The sequence below is a fragment of the Stomoxys calcitrans genome, chromosome 1, assembly GCF_963082655.1.
Source record: "Stomoxys calcitrans chromosome 1, idStoCalc2.1, whole genome shotgun sequence".
Taxonomy (NCBI): Eukaryota; Metazoa; Arthropoda; class Insecta; order Diptera; family Muscidae; genus Stomoxys; species Stomoxys calcitrans.
In genome coordinates this window covers 131,576,326-131,593,006 of record NC_081552.1, presented here as the reverse complement: position 1 = coordinate 131,593,006, position 16,681 = coordinate 131,576,326, and the positions used below count along the sequence as shown (strand labels likewise).

The following is a 16,681-nucleotide window of genomic DNA, read 5'->3' as shown; positions in this document are numbered from 1 at the left end:
GATTTAGTCAAGAAGAAATATATTCCTTCTCGACTAATGGTGCATGCTTAAATACCAAGGATTCCCTCAGATCCTGAATCAATACTTGGAAGACTAAGGGAATGTAATCCCAATCTTCAACAACCGACTGGAAGATTTGTAGATTGGATGAGGCTGATGTTGACCGGAGGCATGCAGTTTTCGTACTAAACTCCGGCTGTCTCGCAGACATCGACAAGTCTGATAGGGTTATATCCGCACTCGACTTTCGCAGATTTCTCAACGAGATGGCTGAACAGTTCAAAATTCACCTATTATGGGTGCCGTGCAACAGAGATATCCCTGATAATTGCAGAGCGGATGAGCTTGCGAGACTAGGAACTACTCTACGCATTCCAGGGATACTGAGATCTGTGTAAGCTAAGTTTTCAGGACCAGGCCCGAAGGACAACGAATGATAGATGGTCACAAAGAGGGGGCTGTGGGCATTTCAAAACTATGTGGCCTAATCTAGACTTGAAGAGGTCTACTGCTTTGCTGTCATTGGCTAGAACATACGGCTCAGTCATTGTGTCCGTCGTTACAGGTCACTGTCTAATCGGAAAGCATGCTGACAGACCGAAGGTTGCCAGCAATGATTCTTGCAGAAGCTGTGAGGACATAGAAGAAGAACAGACTATAGAACACCTTCTGTGTGTGTGTCCCGCACTAGCAGTTAGATGGATTTCCACTTTAGGTTCTCATTTCTTTGAGAACCCGTCTGATTTAACGGATGTGAACATTCGCAAGTTATTGGGCTTTTTAAAGCGATTTGGATGGTTCAATCGTAGGAACTAGAAGGCATCTTCCTTCTTCTGTTCTTGTGGTATCACGATGTACGAAAACGTCTTAGTGAGTCCGATGGCAGACTGCCACTTAAACATAACCTAACCTAACCAATTCCCGTACGTACAAAATAAAATGAGAGGTCAACGTTTTTCGACACCTGAAGAAGCGGTTGATGCCTTTAGAATGCATGTTTTGGAGATACCCCAATCAAAATGGCAAAAGTGCCTCGACAATTGGTTCAAACACACGCGTGCAGATGTATAGATCTTAATGGGGAATATTTTGAAAAACAATAAAGCGATTTTCGATGATTAATATTTGTTTTTGTGTTCTCCCATCCTGAAATATAAAAGGCAACCCTAGCATATATAAGAGACGCGTGATTGACTGGCTGATCATCGCCCAGCCCAAATGGCTAAAGCTAGAATCATGAAATTTAGCACGAACGTTGGTCTTGGGTCGAAGGCACGGGATAAGACGGGATTTGGTGATATTCGTACGTTTAGGTACTAAAACGTAAGAAATAGTGAATGTTTGTAGAGATTGAATGGAAAGGGCTGGAGATCGGCTCAAAAGAAAGAGCGTCAAAAAAAATAGTTTGGTGAAAAAAAAATTCAAAATAGTGTGGGAAGTCGGAGGAATAGTACGATTGGTACCCCAGTTGGTACTATTGTATTTGATACTTTTTTTTTATAAATTGAGATAGAGCTTTGTACTTTGGTACTAAGGTACACTATAAAATCCTAAATTGGAAGAGTAAATACGTTTTTGGACTTTTTGGCATTTTGGTTCAAGTTTAATCGGGAGGACTGATTTAGACGATACGATTATGGACAGATTTAGACCATACATGGCACAGTTGTTGCCTATATTATACCAAAACACAACGTGCAAAATTTCAGCCAAGATCGGTTCATATGGCATCTTTATCAAAACATGGACCGATTTGGCCCATTTACAATCCCACCTGACCTTAAATAATTATTTAGAAGTATTTTTGCAAAATTTCGAGCGCCTAGCTTTACTCCTTCGAAAATTAGCGTGCTTTCGACAGACGGACGGTATGGTAAATGGTAAACATGGTAAAAATAAACGTAGTCTTGACAAGAATACGATAAGTTGTAATTTTTAATATTTGGTACTTTTATATATTTGGTACCAGCTCTCAAAATTGGGATTTAGCTACTGCTTGACAGTATATATCTGGCGACTAGATTTTTTTATACCCTCCACCATAAGATGGGGGGTATACTAATTTCGTCATTCTGTTTGTAACTACTCGAAATATTCGTCTGAGACCCCATAAAGTATATATATTCTTGATCGTCGCGACATTTTATGTCGATCTAGCCATGTCCGTCCGTCTGTCCGTCCGTCCGTCTGTCTGTCGAAAGCACGCTAACTTCCGAAGGAGCAAAGCTAGCCGCTTGAAATTTTGCACAAATACTTCTTACTAGTGTAGGTCGGTTGGTATTGTAAATGGGCCATATCGGTCCATGTTTTGATATAGCTGCCATATAAAACGATCTTGGGTCTTGACTTCTTGAGCATCTAGAGTGCGCAATTCTTATTCGATTGGGATGAAATTTGACACGACGTGTTTTGTTATGATATCCAATAACTATGTGAAGTATGGTTCAAATCGGCCCATAACCTGATATAACTGCCATATAAACCGATCTTGGGTCTTGACTTCTTGAGCCTCTAGAGTGCGCAATTCGTATCCGATTGGAATGAAATTTTGCACAACGTGTTTTGTTATGATATCCAACAACTTTTAGAAGTATGGTTTAAATCGGTCCATGACCTGATATAGCTGCCATATAAACCAATCTTGGGTCTTGACATCTTGAGCCTCTAGAGTGCGCAATTCTTATCCGATTGAGATGAAATTTTGCACGACGTGTTTTGTTATGATATCCAACAACTGTGCCAGGTATGGTTCACATCGGTCCATAACCTGATATAGCTGCCATATAAACCGATCTTGGGCCTTGACTTCTTGAGCCTCTAGAGTGCGCTATTCTTATCCGATTGGAATGAAATTTTGCCCGACGTGTTTTGACATGATATCCAATAACTGTGCCAAGTGTGGTTCAAATCGGTCCATAAGCTGATATAGCTGCCGTATAAACCGATATTGGGTCTTGACTTCTTGAGCCTCTTGAGTGCGCAATTCTTATCCGACTGGGATGAAATTTGCACGACGTATTTTGTTATGATATCCAACAACTGTGTATATCATAACAACAACTGTGTATATCATTATATAGTTTATTTTTTCTATTTTTCAAGTTGCGCAGTTTGTTATTATTCCAAGGTGACCCATTACCGATGAAATTACATTTAACAGGAACGGATTTCTGGATACAACCCTTAAGAATATCATAAAATATAACAATCGACTCATCCAAATCATTTAATGGAAGTGATTCTTGCCAATCAACTTCGGATATAAGAGTATTAAGTTTTCGGTAATCAGTTTTCGAAAAAGCATAAATACTATCAATATTAGACAATCGTGTTTTGCGAAGGAAAGAGGTAGAAAGGTTGACATCAACGTGAATAGTAGGATGAAATACATCCTCTGGACTAGTAATAGCGTTTGTTCTTTGTAGCGAAGTTTGCATAGGTTCAGTGGTAAAATTGAAAATTCTATTAATTTGGCATAAACCAGTATTCAAAATTGTTTCAATAAATTCCACAACATGACAATTTTTTGTGACGGGTAATAAATAGTTTGTATCAGTATTTTCCTTCCAATGAATAGATGGTAAATTGAAATCTCCAGTTACAATTAGTGAGTCCATTGGTTTAGAAAGACTTAGCACAGATTGGATAGCAGCTAAGTGTGCTTTATAGATTTCAGTAGTAGATCCAGGAGGAATATACGAACAAGTCAAAAATAAAAATTTATTTCCATATTTTAATTTAACAGCCAGGATTCGATGGATGGATCAATAAATACATCTATGATAAATGCACTGTATTCAGTCGAGACAGCAATTAGGACACCTCCACCAGATTTTTTATACCAATTGTACGATCACGTCTAAAAACTTGATATCTATCACACAAAATTTCAGTATTTAAAATGTTTCCATGAAGCCAGGTTTCAGTGAAAATTATTACATCGTATTCGAATCCAAAACTATCAGTATACAGACCAGATAACTTGGTATTTAGTCCCCTAACATTCTGATAAACCAGAAACAGTTGTTTATCAGAAGATGAGCTCCTTAGTTTTTTGGTAAATCTTCAGAACGTGTAGGCAAATGCGCAATATTTGTACGAATCCTTTCTTTGTATATATATTCCTGTACTAAAGCCCTCGGTGGCCAAAAGTCAGGACTAACCACGGTTTCAAAAACAGAGTCAGGTACCATAATTCGAAATGATGCCGTGTTGCGTGTGTCTCTGTACTGAAACTTAAATATTTTTAAATTCACATCTAAGTTCAGCTTGGACTTTATATAATATCTCATATCGTCTTCAGATGTGACTGCAGCAAAACGAGCAGCAAAAACAGTTTTCATAGGAGGTATAACCCTCAAAGGCCTTGGAGAATTAAGCGATGCAGTTGTCGCACTAACGAAGTTTTGTGGAGAAGGAGAATTCAAAGGTGAAAAAAACTTATTAGGACCAAAAGGTTTATTCAAACCAGAAAAAATGTTTGAACCAGACGGTGTGACAACAATTGGTGGCCAATGTTGTTCGTATCAGTAGTCATTTCGGTATTTTTAAACCCTCCACCATAAGATGAGGGGTATACCCATTTCGTCATTCTGTTTGTAACTACTCGAAATATTCGTCTGAGACCCCATAAAGTATATATATTCTTGATCGTCGCGAAATTTTATGTCGATCTAGCCATGTCCGTCCGTCTGTCCGTCCGTCCGTCTGTCTGTCGAAAGCACGCTAACTTCCGAAGGAGTAAAGCTAGCCGCTTGAAAATTTGCACAAATACTTCTTATTAGTGTAGGACGGTAGGTATTGTAAATAGACCATATCGGTCCATGTTTTGATATAGCTGCCATATAAACCGATCTTGGGTCTTGACTTCTTGAGCCTCTAGAGTGCGCAATTCTTATCCTATTGAAATGAAATTTTGCACGACGTGTTTTGCTATGATATCCAACAACTGTGCCAAGTATGGTTCAAATCGGTCCATAACCTGATATAGCTGCCATATAAACTGATCTTGGGTCTTGACTTCTTGAGCCTCTAGAGTGCGCAATTCTTATCCTATTGAAATGAAATTTTGCACGACGTGTTTTGTTATTATATCCAACAACTGTGCTAAGTATGGTTTAAATCGGTCTATAACCGGATATAGCTGCCATATAAACCGATCTTTGGTCTTGACTTCTTGAGCCTCTAGAGTGCGCAATTCTTATCCGATTGGAATGAAATTTTGCACGACGTGTTTTGTTATGATATCCAACAACTGTGCCAAGTATACTTCAAAGCGGTCCATAACCTGATATGGCTGCCATATAAACCGATCTTGGGTCTTGATTTCTTGAGCCTCTAGAGGGCACAATTCTTATCCGATTTGAATGAATTTTTGCGCGAAGTATTTCGTTATGATATCCAACAACTGTGCCAAGTGTGGTTGAAATCGGTCCATAACCTGATATAGCTGTCATATAAACAGATCTGGGGATTTGACTTGTGGAGCTTCCAGAGGGCGCAATTCCCATCCGATTTGGCTGAAATTTTGTATAACGTATTTTATTTTTTCTTTCAACAACTGTGTCAAATAAGGTTCAAATCAGTTCATAACCTGATATAGCTGCCATATAAACCGATCTGGGATCTTGACTTCTTGACCCCTAGAGGTCGCAATTATTATCCGATATGCCTGAAATTTTGTACAACGGATCCTCTCATGACCCGATACAGATCCCATATAAATCGTTCTCTCTATTTTACTTCGTGAGCCCCAATGGGCGCAATTCTTATACGAATTGGCTGAAATTTTACACAGGTCTCCAACATATAATTTAATTGTGGTCCGAACCGGACCATATCTTGATATCGTTTTAATAGCAGAGCAACTCTTTTCCTTTATCCTTTTTAGCCTAAGAAGAGATGCCGGGAAAAGAACTCGACAAATGCGATCCATGGTGGAGGGTATATAAGATTCGGCCCGGCCGAACTAAGCACGCTTTTACTTGTTTAAATTAGAATTTCCAACTTGAGTATCAGTAATCAGTTCAGTTTTCCTAAAATTTGAATTTTCTGCTTGAGTCACATCAGAATCAGTATTCGGAATTGGCAAAGTTGAATTATTTCCAGTACCAGTATTTCCAGTATTAATACTCAAAGGTGCTTGATCAGTTGTTTTGTTTGTCTTTAACTTCTTCCTTTTACGTGAATTATCATTTGGAGAACGGAGAGAATCTTCAAGACTTGAAGATTCATCGAGTAAATCTTTAAATTTTTTAAAACGCTCAGCTATCAAATTAAATTCTGTGTTAAATGCATCGAGTTCAGTACTTTAGCACAACACCATCTTAAACCTTTATCTTCACGAAGATTGTCCACAGTACGTGTGGCCAATACAGCACATTTAGCATGAAATGATTCCAAGCAGAGCCAGCAAGAGATCATTGATTCATCAATTTTCGTAATTTTACAGGATGAAATTGGGCAAGACATTTTAACAAAGACGATAATAGTAATATCAAAAATTCAAATAAACTCAAATTCAAATTTAACGGAATTTGATAGGACGCCACCTATTGGTGAATAGACGCAACAAAACAGTGTTGTATGCAGGGAATGCAGCCGATTAGATTGCTGCCAGATCTTTAACAGAAAAACTCAAAGTAACAACAATTATGTACAAAGAGTCAATAGCTGATATTATATTCACCACGGGCAAAAATAAAATTGCACAGCCAAAACAATGAGAATCCAAAGTAAAATTAAAACAATTAAAGTATTTCTCACTGCTTTCTGGTCACAACTTGATTTCTCTTTGATGCAGGCACACGTTCTTGACAGAGTTTCACTTATTTCTACAGGTTTTTAACTGTATGGCACAAGAAAAATAAAAATAAACAGGATTAGTCCGCTTTATACACCCCTATTATTGGGGCCTACATTGTTTGTTATGGTCGTCCAATATATATTGCCGAGGTGTAACTGTATCGCAATATTGAGATCTTTAGCTCTCTTCGTAGAGCTGTAGCTCAGTCTGCAACGGTGCAATTGTATCACAATTTTGCGAGTTTAAGCTCAATCCGTAGAGAAGTTACCATTTTGTACGTTTTGGTACCAAAATGTACGCATTTTCAAAAATCTCCAAGCCCATATATGTACTGTCAAATTGTACCTGTATCCCAAGTTTCAAAACTTTTAAAATTTATTATTACCAAATAAAATTACCAAACAGTAAAATTTACAGTGTATCGTATTTTTGTCAAGACTACGTTGATTTTTATCATCTTATTTAATTCTACCCGTCTCCGTTCACTCTTAAAGTTAATTAGCTATTTTTTTACTATTTTGCAGTTTTTGGTACCAAATTGTACGATTTGTGAAAAAATCATTTAGTCACCCAACACATATTTCCAAGTTGTACCTACATGTTAAATTTCAAAGATGTAGCTCAATCCATAAAGAAAGTACTAACTGGTACCAAATGTGGTACTTAACGTACGTTTTCTCCCGTTTCCAGTACTAGTTTTAATAATTATTCTATCTACCCCCTTTATTTCGCAACAACAATATTTTGTGGCAAATTTGACGTTCTAGCTCTAACCGTGGCCCAAAAGTAAGCAAGTCCGACTATGAAGTCGAACGCCTGGATTCAAATCCCGGCGTGAATATCAAAGAGTTTTCAGCGGCGGTTACATTAGCAAGTTATCCTGCCATGTTAATACTTCTCTACCAAGTGATGTCGCGATGCGGCATGCCATCGATGAACTTAATTCAATTTTTGGCGATGCAGCTCCATAAAGGACCGCCGGTTTGGTGAATTCAACCGAGGTCGTATTTTACTCTAAGACGAATTTGGTGAAGGTCTTCCAAAATCAGTTGTTGTTCCATAAACCATTGATGCTGTGTGCCTACTAACCTATAGTGGGATAGGTCACATGGCTTAGGAATTAGTGGGACCAGCATACATTCAATATTGCATGAATATTTGGTGCCAAAAAAAAAAATTGCGTTGGATCCCTCACAATTTTTTAATCGCTCAAAAAGTCAAGTGTCGATTGGTCGAAAGAAATGCTCCAAAAATACGATCGCGGTGCTTCGAAACACGTCTATGACATCGTGATAGTTTGTGAATCGTGGATTTACGCGTATGAGCCCGAAAATAAATAGCAGTCGACTGTATGGGTGTTTCAAGATGAGCCAAATCCAACAAAAGTTGCTCGCGCACGAAGCACTTCCAAGAAATTTGTCGCCTGTTTTTTCGGAAAAACTGGACATGTCGCTATCGTACCACTAGAACAACGCAAAACAGTCAATACTGAGTGGTATACAAACAACTGTCTTTCAAGAAATCAGGAAAACCAACCACCGAAGACGGATCACTCTTCACCACGACAATGCGAGCTCTCACATATCGAATTTTTGAGCACTCAAAACATCGATTTGATGAGTCATCTTCCGTATATTCCTGACTTGACACCGAATGACTTCCTGTTTGAACCGTATTGTTATTTCACTCCGTATTGTTCCTGTAACTCGTATTTTTGGAAGAACAATTCAAGTCACTTAAGGATAGCTGCGATAGAGCTATCCATTAGGCGGTGCGAATGATCCTAAGACTCTCACTAATAGAGAGAGACACCCTAAATTGGGCTCTGGAATTCGCTGCACAGGCTACCCCAAAGACTACACGTCTCGATTCGGAAATTGCATCGCAGTCAGGAAGAAAAAGGCGAACAACAGTAAGATGGGTCCAAAAACCTTTGCTAATACCACTAGGGACATTTTGATGATGGCAGTTGTCGACAAGGGAGAAGAACAGGGCTGCATATCTAGGAATAACAGGAGTGGGATAGTTAATAGACTGTCATCAGTATACTCCGATGTCCTTATGGAATTTCCAGGGTCTCCTCTAGTTTGTGACGATGCAGGCTGGTGTCGAGGCCGATACAGACTATTGCCTTCGGGCATCAACGCTCAATTGAAATGTATCGTTGTGCGCTAAAAAAGATTGGTGAGATCTGGCCATTGCAGCTCTAGATTTAGTCAAGAAGAAATATATTCCTTCTCGACTAATGGTGCATGCTTAAATACCAAGGATTCCCTCAGATCCTGAATCAATACTTGGAAGACTAAGGGAATGTAATCCCAATCTTCAACAACCGACTGGAAGATTTGTAGATTGGATGAGGCTGATGTTGACCGGAGGCATGCAGTTTTCGTACTAAACTCCGGCTGTCTCGCAGACATCGACAAGTCTGATAGGGTTATATCCGCACTCGACTTTCGCAGATTTCTCAACGAGATGGCTGAACAGTTCAAAATTCACCTATTATGGGTGCCGTGCAACAGAGATATCCCTGATAATTGCAGAGCGGATGAGCTTGCGAGACTAGGAACTACTCTACGCATTCCAGGGATACTGAGATCTGTGTAAGCTAAGTTTTCAGGACCAGGCCCGAAGGACAACGAATGATAGATGGTCACAAAGAGGGGGCTGTGGGCATTTCAAAACTATGTGGCCTAATCTAGACTTGAAGAGGTCTACTGCTTTGCTGTCATTGGCTAGAACATACGGCTCAGTCATTGTGTCCGTCGTTACAGGTCACTGTCTAATCGGAAAGCATGCTGACAGACCGAAGGTTGCCAGCAATGATTCTTGCAGAAGCTGTGAGGACATCGAAGAAGAACAGACTATAGAACACCTTCTGTGTGTGTGTCCCGCACTAGCAGTTAGATGGATTTCCACTTTAGGTTCTCACTTCTTTGAGAACCCGTCTGATTTAACGGATGTGAACATTCGCAAGTTATTGGGCTTTTTAAAGCGATTTGGATGGTTCAATCGTAGGAACTAGAAGGCATCTTCCTTCTTCTGTTCTTGTGGTATCACGATGTACGAAAACGTCTTAGTGAGTCCGATGGCAGACTGCCACTTAAACATAACCTAACCTAACCAATTCCCGTACGTACAAAATAAAATGAGAGGTCAACGTTTTTCGACACCTGAAGAAGCGGTTGATGCCTTTAGAATGCATGTTTTGGAGATACCCCAATCAAAATGGCAAAAGTGCCTCGACAATTGGTTCAAACACACGCGTGCAGATGTATAGATCTTAATGGGGAATATTTTGAAAAACAATAAAGCGATTTTCGATGATTAATATTTGTTTTTGTGTTCTCCCATCCTGAAATATAAAAGGCAACCCTAGCATATATAAGAGACGCGTGATTGACTGGCTGATCATCGCCCAGCCCAAATGGCTAAAGCTAGAATCATGAAATTTAGCACGAACGTTGGTCTTGGGTCGAAGGCACGGGATAAGACGGGATTTGGTGATATTCGTACGTTTAGGTACTAAAACGTAAGAAATAGTGAATGTTTGTAGAGATTGAATGGAAAGGGCTGGAGATCGGCTCAAAAGAAAGAGCGTCAAAAAAAATAGTTTGGTGAAAAAAAAATTCAAAATAGTGTGGGAAGTCGGAGGAATAGTACGATTGGTACCCCAGTTGGTACTATTGTATTTGATACTTTTTTTTTATAAATTGAGATAGAGCTTTGTACTTTGGTACTAAGGTACACTATAAAATCCTAAATTGGAAGAGTAAATACGTTTTTGGACTTTTTGGCATTTTGGTTCAAGTTTAATCGGGAGGACTGATTTAGACGATACGATTATGGACAGATTTAGACCATACATGGCACAGTTGTTGCCTATATTATACCAAAACACAACGTGCAAAATTTCAGCCAAGATCGGTTCATATGGCATCTTTATCAAAACATGGACCGATTTGGCCCATTTACAATCCCACCTGACCTTAAATAATTATTTAGAAGTATTTTTGCAAAATTTCGAGCGCCTAGCTTTACTCCTTCGAAAATTAGCGTGCTTTCGACAGACGGACGGTATGGTAAATGGTAAACATGGTAAAAATAAACGTAGTCTTGACAAGAATACGATAAGTTGTAATTTTTAATATTTGGTACTTTTATATATTTGGTACCAGCTCTCAAAATTGGGATTTAGCTACTGCTTGACAGTATATATCTGGCGACTAGATTTTTTTATACCCTCCACCATAAGATGGGGGGTATACTAATTTCGTCATTCTGTTTGTAACTACTCGAAATATTCGTCTGAGACCCCATAAAGTATATATATTCTTGATCGTCGCGACATTTTATGTCGATCTAGCCATGTCCGTCCGTCTGTCCGTCCGTCTGTCCGTCCGTCCGTCTGTCTGTCGAAAGCACGCTAACTTCCGAAGGAGCAAAGCTAGCCGCTTGAAATTTTGCACAAATACTTCTTACTAGTGTAGGTCGGTTGGTATTGTAAATGGGCCATATCGGTCCATGTTTTGATATAGCTGCCATATAAAACGATCTTGGGTCTTGACTTCTTGAGCATCTAGAGTGCGCAATTCTTATTCGATTGGGATGAAATTTGACACGACGTGTTTTGTTATGATATCCAATAACTATGTGAAGTATGGTTCAAATCGGCCCATAACCTGATATAACTGCCATATAAACCGATCTTGGGTCTTGACTTCTTGAGCCTCTAGAGTGCGCAATTCGTATCCGATTGGAATGAAATTTTGCACAACGTGTTTTGTTATGATATCCAACAACTTTTAGAAGTATGGTTTAAATCGGTCCATGACCTGATATAGCTGCCATATAAACCAATCTTGGGTCTTGACATCTTGAGCCTCTAGAGTGCGCAATTCTTATCCGATTGAGATGAAATTTTGCACGACGTGTTTTGTTATGATATCCAACAACTGTGCCAGGTATGGTTCACATCGGTCCATAACCTGATATAGCTGCCATATAAACCGATCTTGGGCCTTGACTTCTTGAGCCTCTAGAGTGCGCTATTCTTATCCGATTGGAATGAAATTTTGCCCGACGTGTTTTGACATGATATCCAATAACTGTGCCAAGTGTGGTTCAAATCGGTCCATAAGCTGATATAGCTGCCGTATAAACCGATATTGGGTCTTGACTTCTTGAGCCTCTTGAGTGCGCAATTCTTATCCGACTGGGATGAAATTTGCACGACGTATTTTGTTATGATATCCAACAACTGTGTCAAGTATGGTTCAAATCAGTCAATAACCTGATATAGCTGCCATATAAATCGATCTTGGGTCTTGACATCTTGAGCTTCTAGAGTGCGCAATTCGTATCCGATTGAGATGAAATTTTGCACTAGTATTTTGTTATGATATCCAACAACTGCGCTAAGTATGGTTCAAATCGGTTCATAACCTGATATAGCTGTCATATAAACCGATCTTGAGTCTTGTCTTCTTGAGTCAATAGAGCGCGCAATTCTCATTCGATTTGGCTGAAATTTGCATGAGGTGTTTTGATATGACTTCCAATAACTGTGATAAGTATGGGGTAAATCGGTATAGAACCTGATATAGCTGCCATATAAAGCGATCTGGGATCTTGACTTCTTGAACCTCTAGAGTGCGCAATTCTTATCCGATTTGCCTGAAATTTTGTACAACGGTTCTCTCATGACCTTCAACATACGTGTCTGGTATGGCTCGAATCGATCAATAATTTTATACAGCTCCTATATAAACCTATCTCCCAATTTTACTTCTTGAGCCCCTACAAGGCGCAATTCTTATCCGAATGAACTGAAATATTACAAAATGACTTCTACAATGTTCAGCATTCACTTAGCGTCCGAATCGGACTATAACTTGGTATAGCTCCAATAGCATAACAGTTTTTATTCAATATTCTATGTTTCTCTAGAAAGAGATACCGCGCATAGAACTCGACAAATGCGATCAATGGTGGAGGGTATATAAGATTCGGCCCGGTCGAACTTAGCACGCTCTTCATGTTTGTTATTCTCTTGATCGTAGTAATATCTGTAGTATTTCTCTTTATTTAACTCCACCCCATGCATGTTCAATAGATGTAAGTATATGTGTTTGCCAGTCGAGTATTATGTTATGTACGTGTGTCTGTAAACGCTGGACACCTTAAACAGAGATAAGCTGTGTTCGGAAACTCAAAAATTGGTGCATATTTTTACTGGAAGTCGTTCGCGTACTTTATTTGCCAGCAGAAGAGTGCGCGAGAGGGAGCAAATTTTGACAGTTAGAAAATAGAGAACCTGCAAATTTTTATGGGGACTTTTCTTGCCAGCAGAAAGTTGCAACTTTGAACACATGTTTTGTAAAAGTCAGCTGATTTATTAAAATCAGCTGTTACATAAAAATACAAAACTTAACACCAAAATGGATCAAAAAGGCAGAGGTAAGTAAAAAACAAGTAAAAGCGTGCAAAGTTCGGCCGGGCCGAATCTTATATACCCTCCACCATGGATCGCATTTGTCGAGTTCTTTTCCCGGCATCTCTTCTTAGGCAAAAAAGGATATAATAAAAGATTTGCTCTGCTATTAGAGCGATATCAAGATATGGTCCGGTTTGGAACACAATTAAATTATATGTTGGAGACCTGTGTAAAATGTCAGCCAATTCGAATAAGAATTGCGCCCTTTGGGGGCTCAAGAAGTAAAATTGAGAGATCGATTTATATGGGAGCTGTATCGGGCTATAGACCGATTCAGATCATAATAAACGCGTATGTTGACGGTCATGAGAGAATCCGTCGTACAAAATTTGAGGCAAATCGGACAATAATTGCGACCTCTAGAGGCTCAAGAAGTCAAGATCCCAGATCGGTTTATATGGCAGCTATATCAAGTTATGAACCGATTTGAACCTAATTTGACATAATTGTTGAAAGTAAGAATAAAATACATCTCGCAAAATTTCAGCTAAATCGGATAGGAATTGCGCCCTAGAAGCTCAAGAAGTCAAGTCCCTAGATCTGTTTATATGACAGCTATATCAGGTCACAAACCGATTTGAACCATACTTGGCACAGTTGTTGGAAATCATAACGAAATACCACGTGCAAAATTTCATTTCAATCGGATAAGAATTGCGCACCATAGAAGCTCAAAAAGTCAAGACCCAAGATCGGTTTATATGGCAGCTATATCAGTTTATGGACCGATTTGAACCATACTTGGCACAATTATTGGATAAAAAAAACACGTTGTGCAAAATTTCATTCCAATCGGATAAAAATTGCGCACTCTAAAGGCTCAAGAAGTCAAGACCCAAGATCGCTTTATATGGCAGCTATGTTAGGTTATGGACCGGATTGGACCATACGTAACACTGTTATTGGACATCATAACAACACACGTTGTGCAAAATTCCATCCCAATTGGATAAGAATTGCGCATTCTAGAGGCTCAAGAAGTCAAGACTCAAGATCGGTTTATATGGCAGCTATATAAAAACATGGACCGATATGGCCCATTTACAATACCAACCGATCTATACTAATAAGAAGTATTCGTGCAAAATTTCAAGCGGATAGTTTTACTCCTTCGGAAGTTAGCGTGCTTTCGACAGACAGACAGACGGACGGACATGGCTAGATCGACATAAAATGTCGCGACGATTAAGAATATATAAACTTTATGGGGTCGCAGACGAATATTTCGAGTAGTTACAAACAGAATGACGAAATTAGAATACCCCCCATCCTATGGTGGAGGGTATAAAAATATATATTGGGTTGCCCAAAAAGTAATTGCGGATTTTTTAAAAGAAAGTAAATGCATTTTTAATAAATCTTAGAATGAACTTTAATCAAATATACTTTTTTTACACTTTTTTTCTAAAGCAAGCTAAAAGTAACAGCTGATAACTGACAGAAGAAAGAATGCAATTACAGAGTCACAAGCTGTGAAAAATTTGTCAACGCCGACTATATGAAAAATCCGCAATTACTTTTTGGGCAACCCAATATATTGTTTATAGGTAATTATTAAATTTGTTTCGTTTTTATATACTTTTAATCAAGATTCACGGAAGCAGCTAGTGATCAGTTACAGAAAACTCGACAAATGGTGTTGTAATTTTACCTCAAGTTGGTTTTTCTGCATTAGAAGGTAATTGAAACATTTTCGGAATTATTTGGAAATCTTGAAAAATTAAAACATTGTATTCTTCCAGACACCAAGAAAAGAGCAATTATCGGTTTCTTAAGTGTTTAGATGGCATCATCCTCATCGGAGAACTACGATGAAACCAACGCCGTTCCTTTGAATTTGTTAAGGAGGGAAGATGCTGCCATGGGATTGAGTGGGTCTAGCTAGGCTGTTAGACAAGTGACGCACTGTGGGATTAGAAACAAGTAAAAGCGTGCTAAGTTCGGCCGGGCCGAATCTTATATACCCTCCACCATGGATCGCATTTGTCGAGTTCTTTTCCCGGCATCTCTTCTTCGGCAAAAAAAGGATATAAGAAAAGATTTGCTCTGCTATTACAGCGATATCAAGATATGGTCCGGTTTGGACCACCATTAAATTATATGTTGGTGACCTGTGTAAAATGTCAGCCAATTCGAATAAGAATTGCGCCCTTTGGGGCTCAAGAAGTAAAATAGAGAGATCGATTTATATGGGAGCTGTATTGGGCTATATACCGATTCAGACCATAATAAACACATATGTTAATGGTCATGAGAGAATCCGTCGTACAAAATTTGAGGCAAATCGGATATAAATTGCGACCTCTAGAGGCTCAAGAAGTCAAGATCCCAGATCGCTTTATATGGCAGCTATATCAGGTTACAAACCGATTTGAACCATACTTGTCACAGTTGTTGGATATCATAACAAAATATTACGTGCCAAAATTCATTCAAATTGGATAAGAATTGCGCCCTCTAGAAGCTCAAGAAGTCAAGACCCAAGATCGGTTTATATGACAGCTATATAAGGTTATGAACCGATTTGAACCATACTTAGCCCAGTTGTTGGATATCGTAACAAAACACGTCGTGCAAAATTTCATTCCGATCGGATAAGAATTGCGCACTCTAGAGGTTCAAGAAATCAAAACCCCAGATCGGTGTATATAGCAGTTATATCAGGTTATGGACCGATTTGAACCATACTTGGTGGCACAGTTGTTGGATGTCCTAACAAAACACGTCGAGCAAAATTTCATCCCAATCGGATAAGAATTACGTACTCTAGAGGCTCAAGAAGTCAAGACCCAAGATCGGTTTATATGGCAGCTATATCAAAACATGGACCGATATGGCCCATTAGCGGCTAGCTTTACTCCTTCGGAAGTTAGCGTGCTTTCGACAGACAGACGGACATGGCTAGATCAACATAAAATTTCACGACGATCAAGAATATATATACTTTATGGGGTCTCAGACGAATATTTCGAGTAGTTACAATCAGAATGACGAAATTAGTATACCCCCCATCTTATGGTGGAGGGTATAAAAATTAGTGCAAATTAGTCTGCCAATTGTGAACGGATACAGATATCTTCAATGATAATAAAGTGTTCGTGGTCGCCATATGACCAAATAGAAAGCTCCCTTAGCCTCACATCAGTGGTCGTAGCAATTTATTTAGCCACAATATCCAAAGGCATTAGATGGTTAGTCCATTGTATCTTTGTCATCACAACAAGTGTACTTTTGTATACGGTGATGGCATGTAAAGCAGTTGTAGTTCTTTGTAGCCTTCGAAATGCGAGAAGGGAGATTGGTCCGAATGACTCCCCCTTGCTTGTGTCCTTTTCAGTTTTCAGTAGCGGGATCAGACTGTCCATCTTCCAAACATCGGG

The 16,681-nt window shown here is 39.1% G+C and overlaps 1 protein-coding gene across 1 annotated transcript; it reads right to left on the bottom strand.

Annotated features, from left to right (window-relative positions):
- Window positions 1–4,046: 4,046 nt before the first annotated feature.
- LOC131996924 (uncharacterized) lies at window positions 4,047–6,471 on the bottom strand. The gene is made up of 3 exons (XM_059367124.1): window positions 6,333–6,471; window positions 5,985–6,282; window positions 4,047–4,395 (listed from the first exon to the last, which is right to left on the bottom strand). Exons 1-3 carry the CDS (start codon window positions 6,469–6,471, stop codon window positions 4,047–4,049), a joined length of 786 nt encoding a protein of 261 aa, XP_059223107.1.
- Window positions 6,472–16,681: the final 10,210 nt, after the last annotated feature.

Coding starts and splice junctions, on each gene's coding strand:
- LOC131996924 (XM_059367124.1), bottom strand. CDS start 6,471: ATGTCTTGCCCAATTTCATCCTGTAAAATTACGAAAATTGATGAATCA. Junction 6,283..6,332: donor CAATCTTCGTGAAGATAAAG/GTTTAAGATGGT, acceptor CATTTAACACAG/AATTTAATTTGATAGCTGAG. Junction 4,396..5,984: donor GGAAATTCTAATTTAAACAA/GTAAAAGCGTGC, acceptor AAACTTCGTTAG/TGCGACAACTGCATCGCTTA.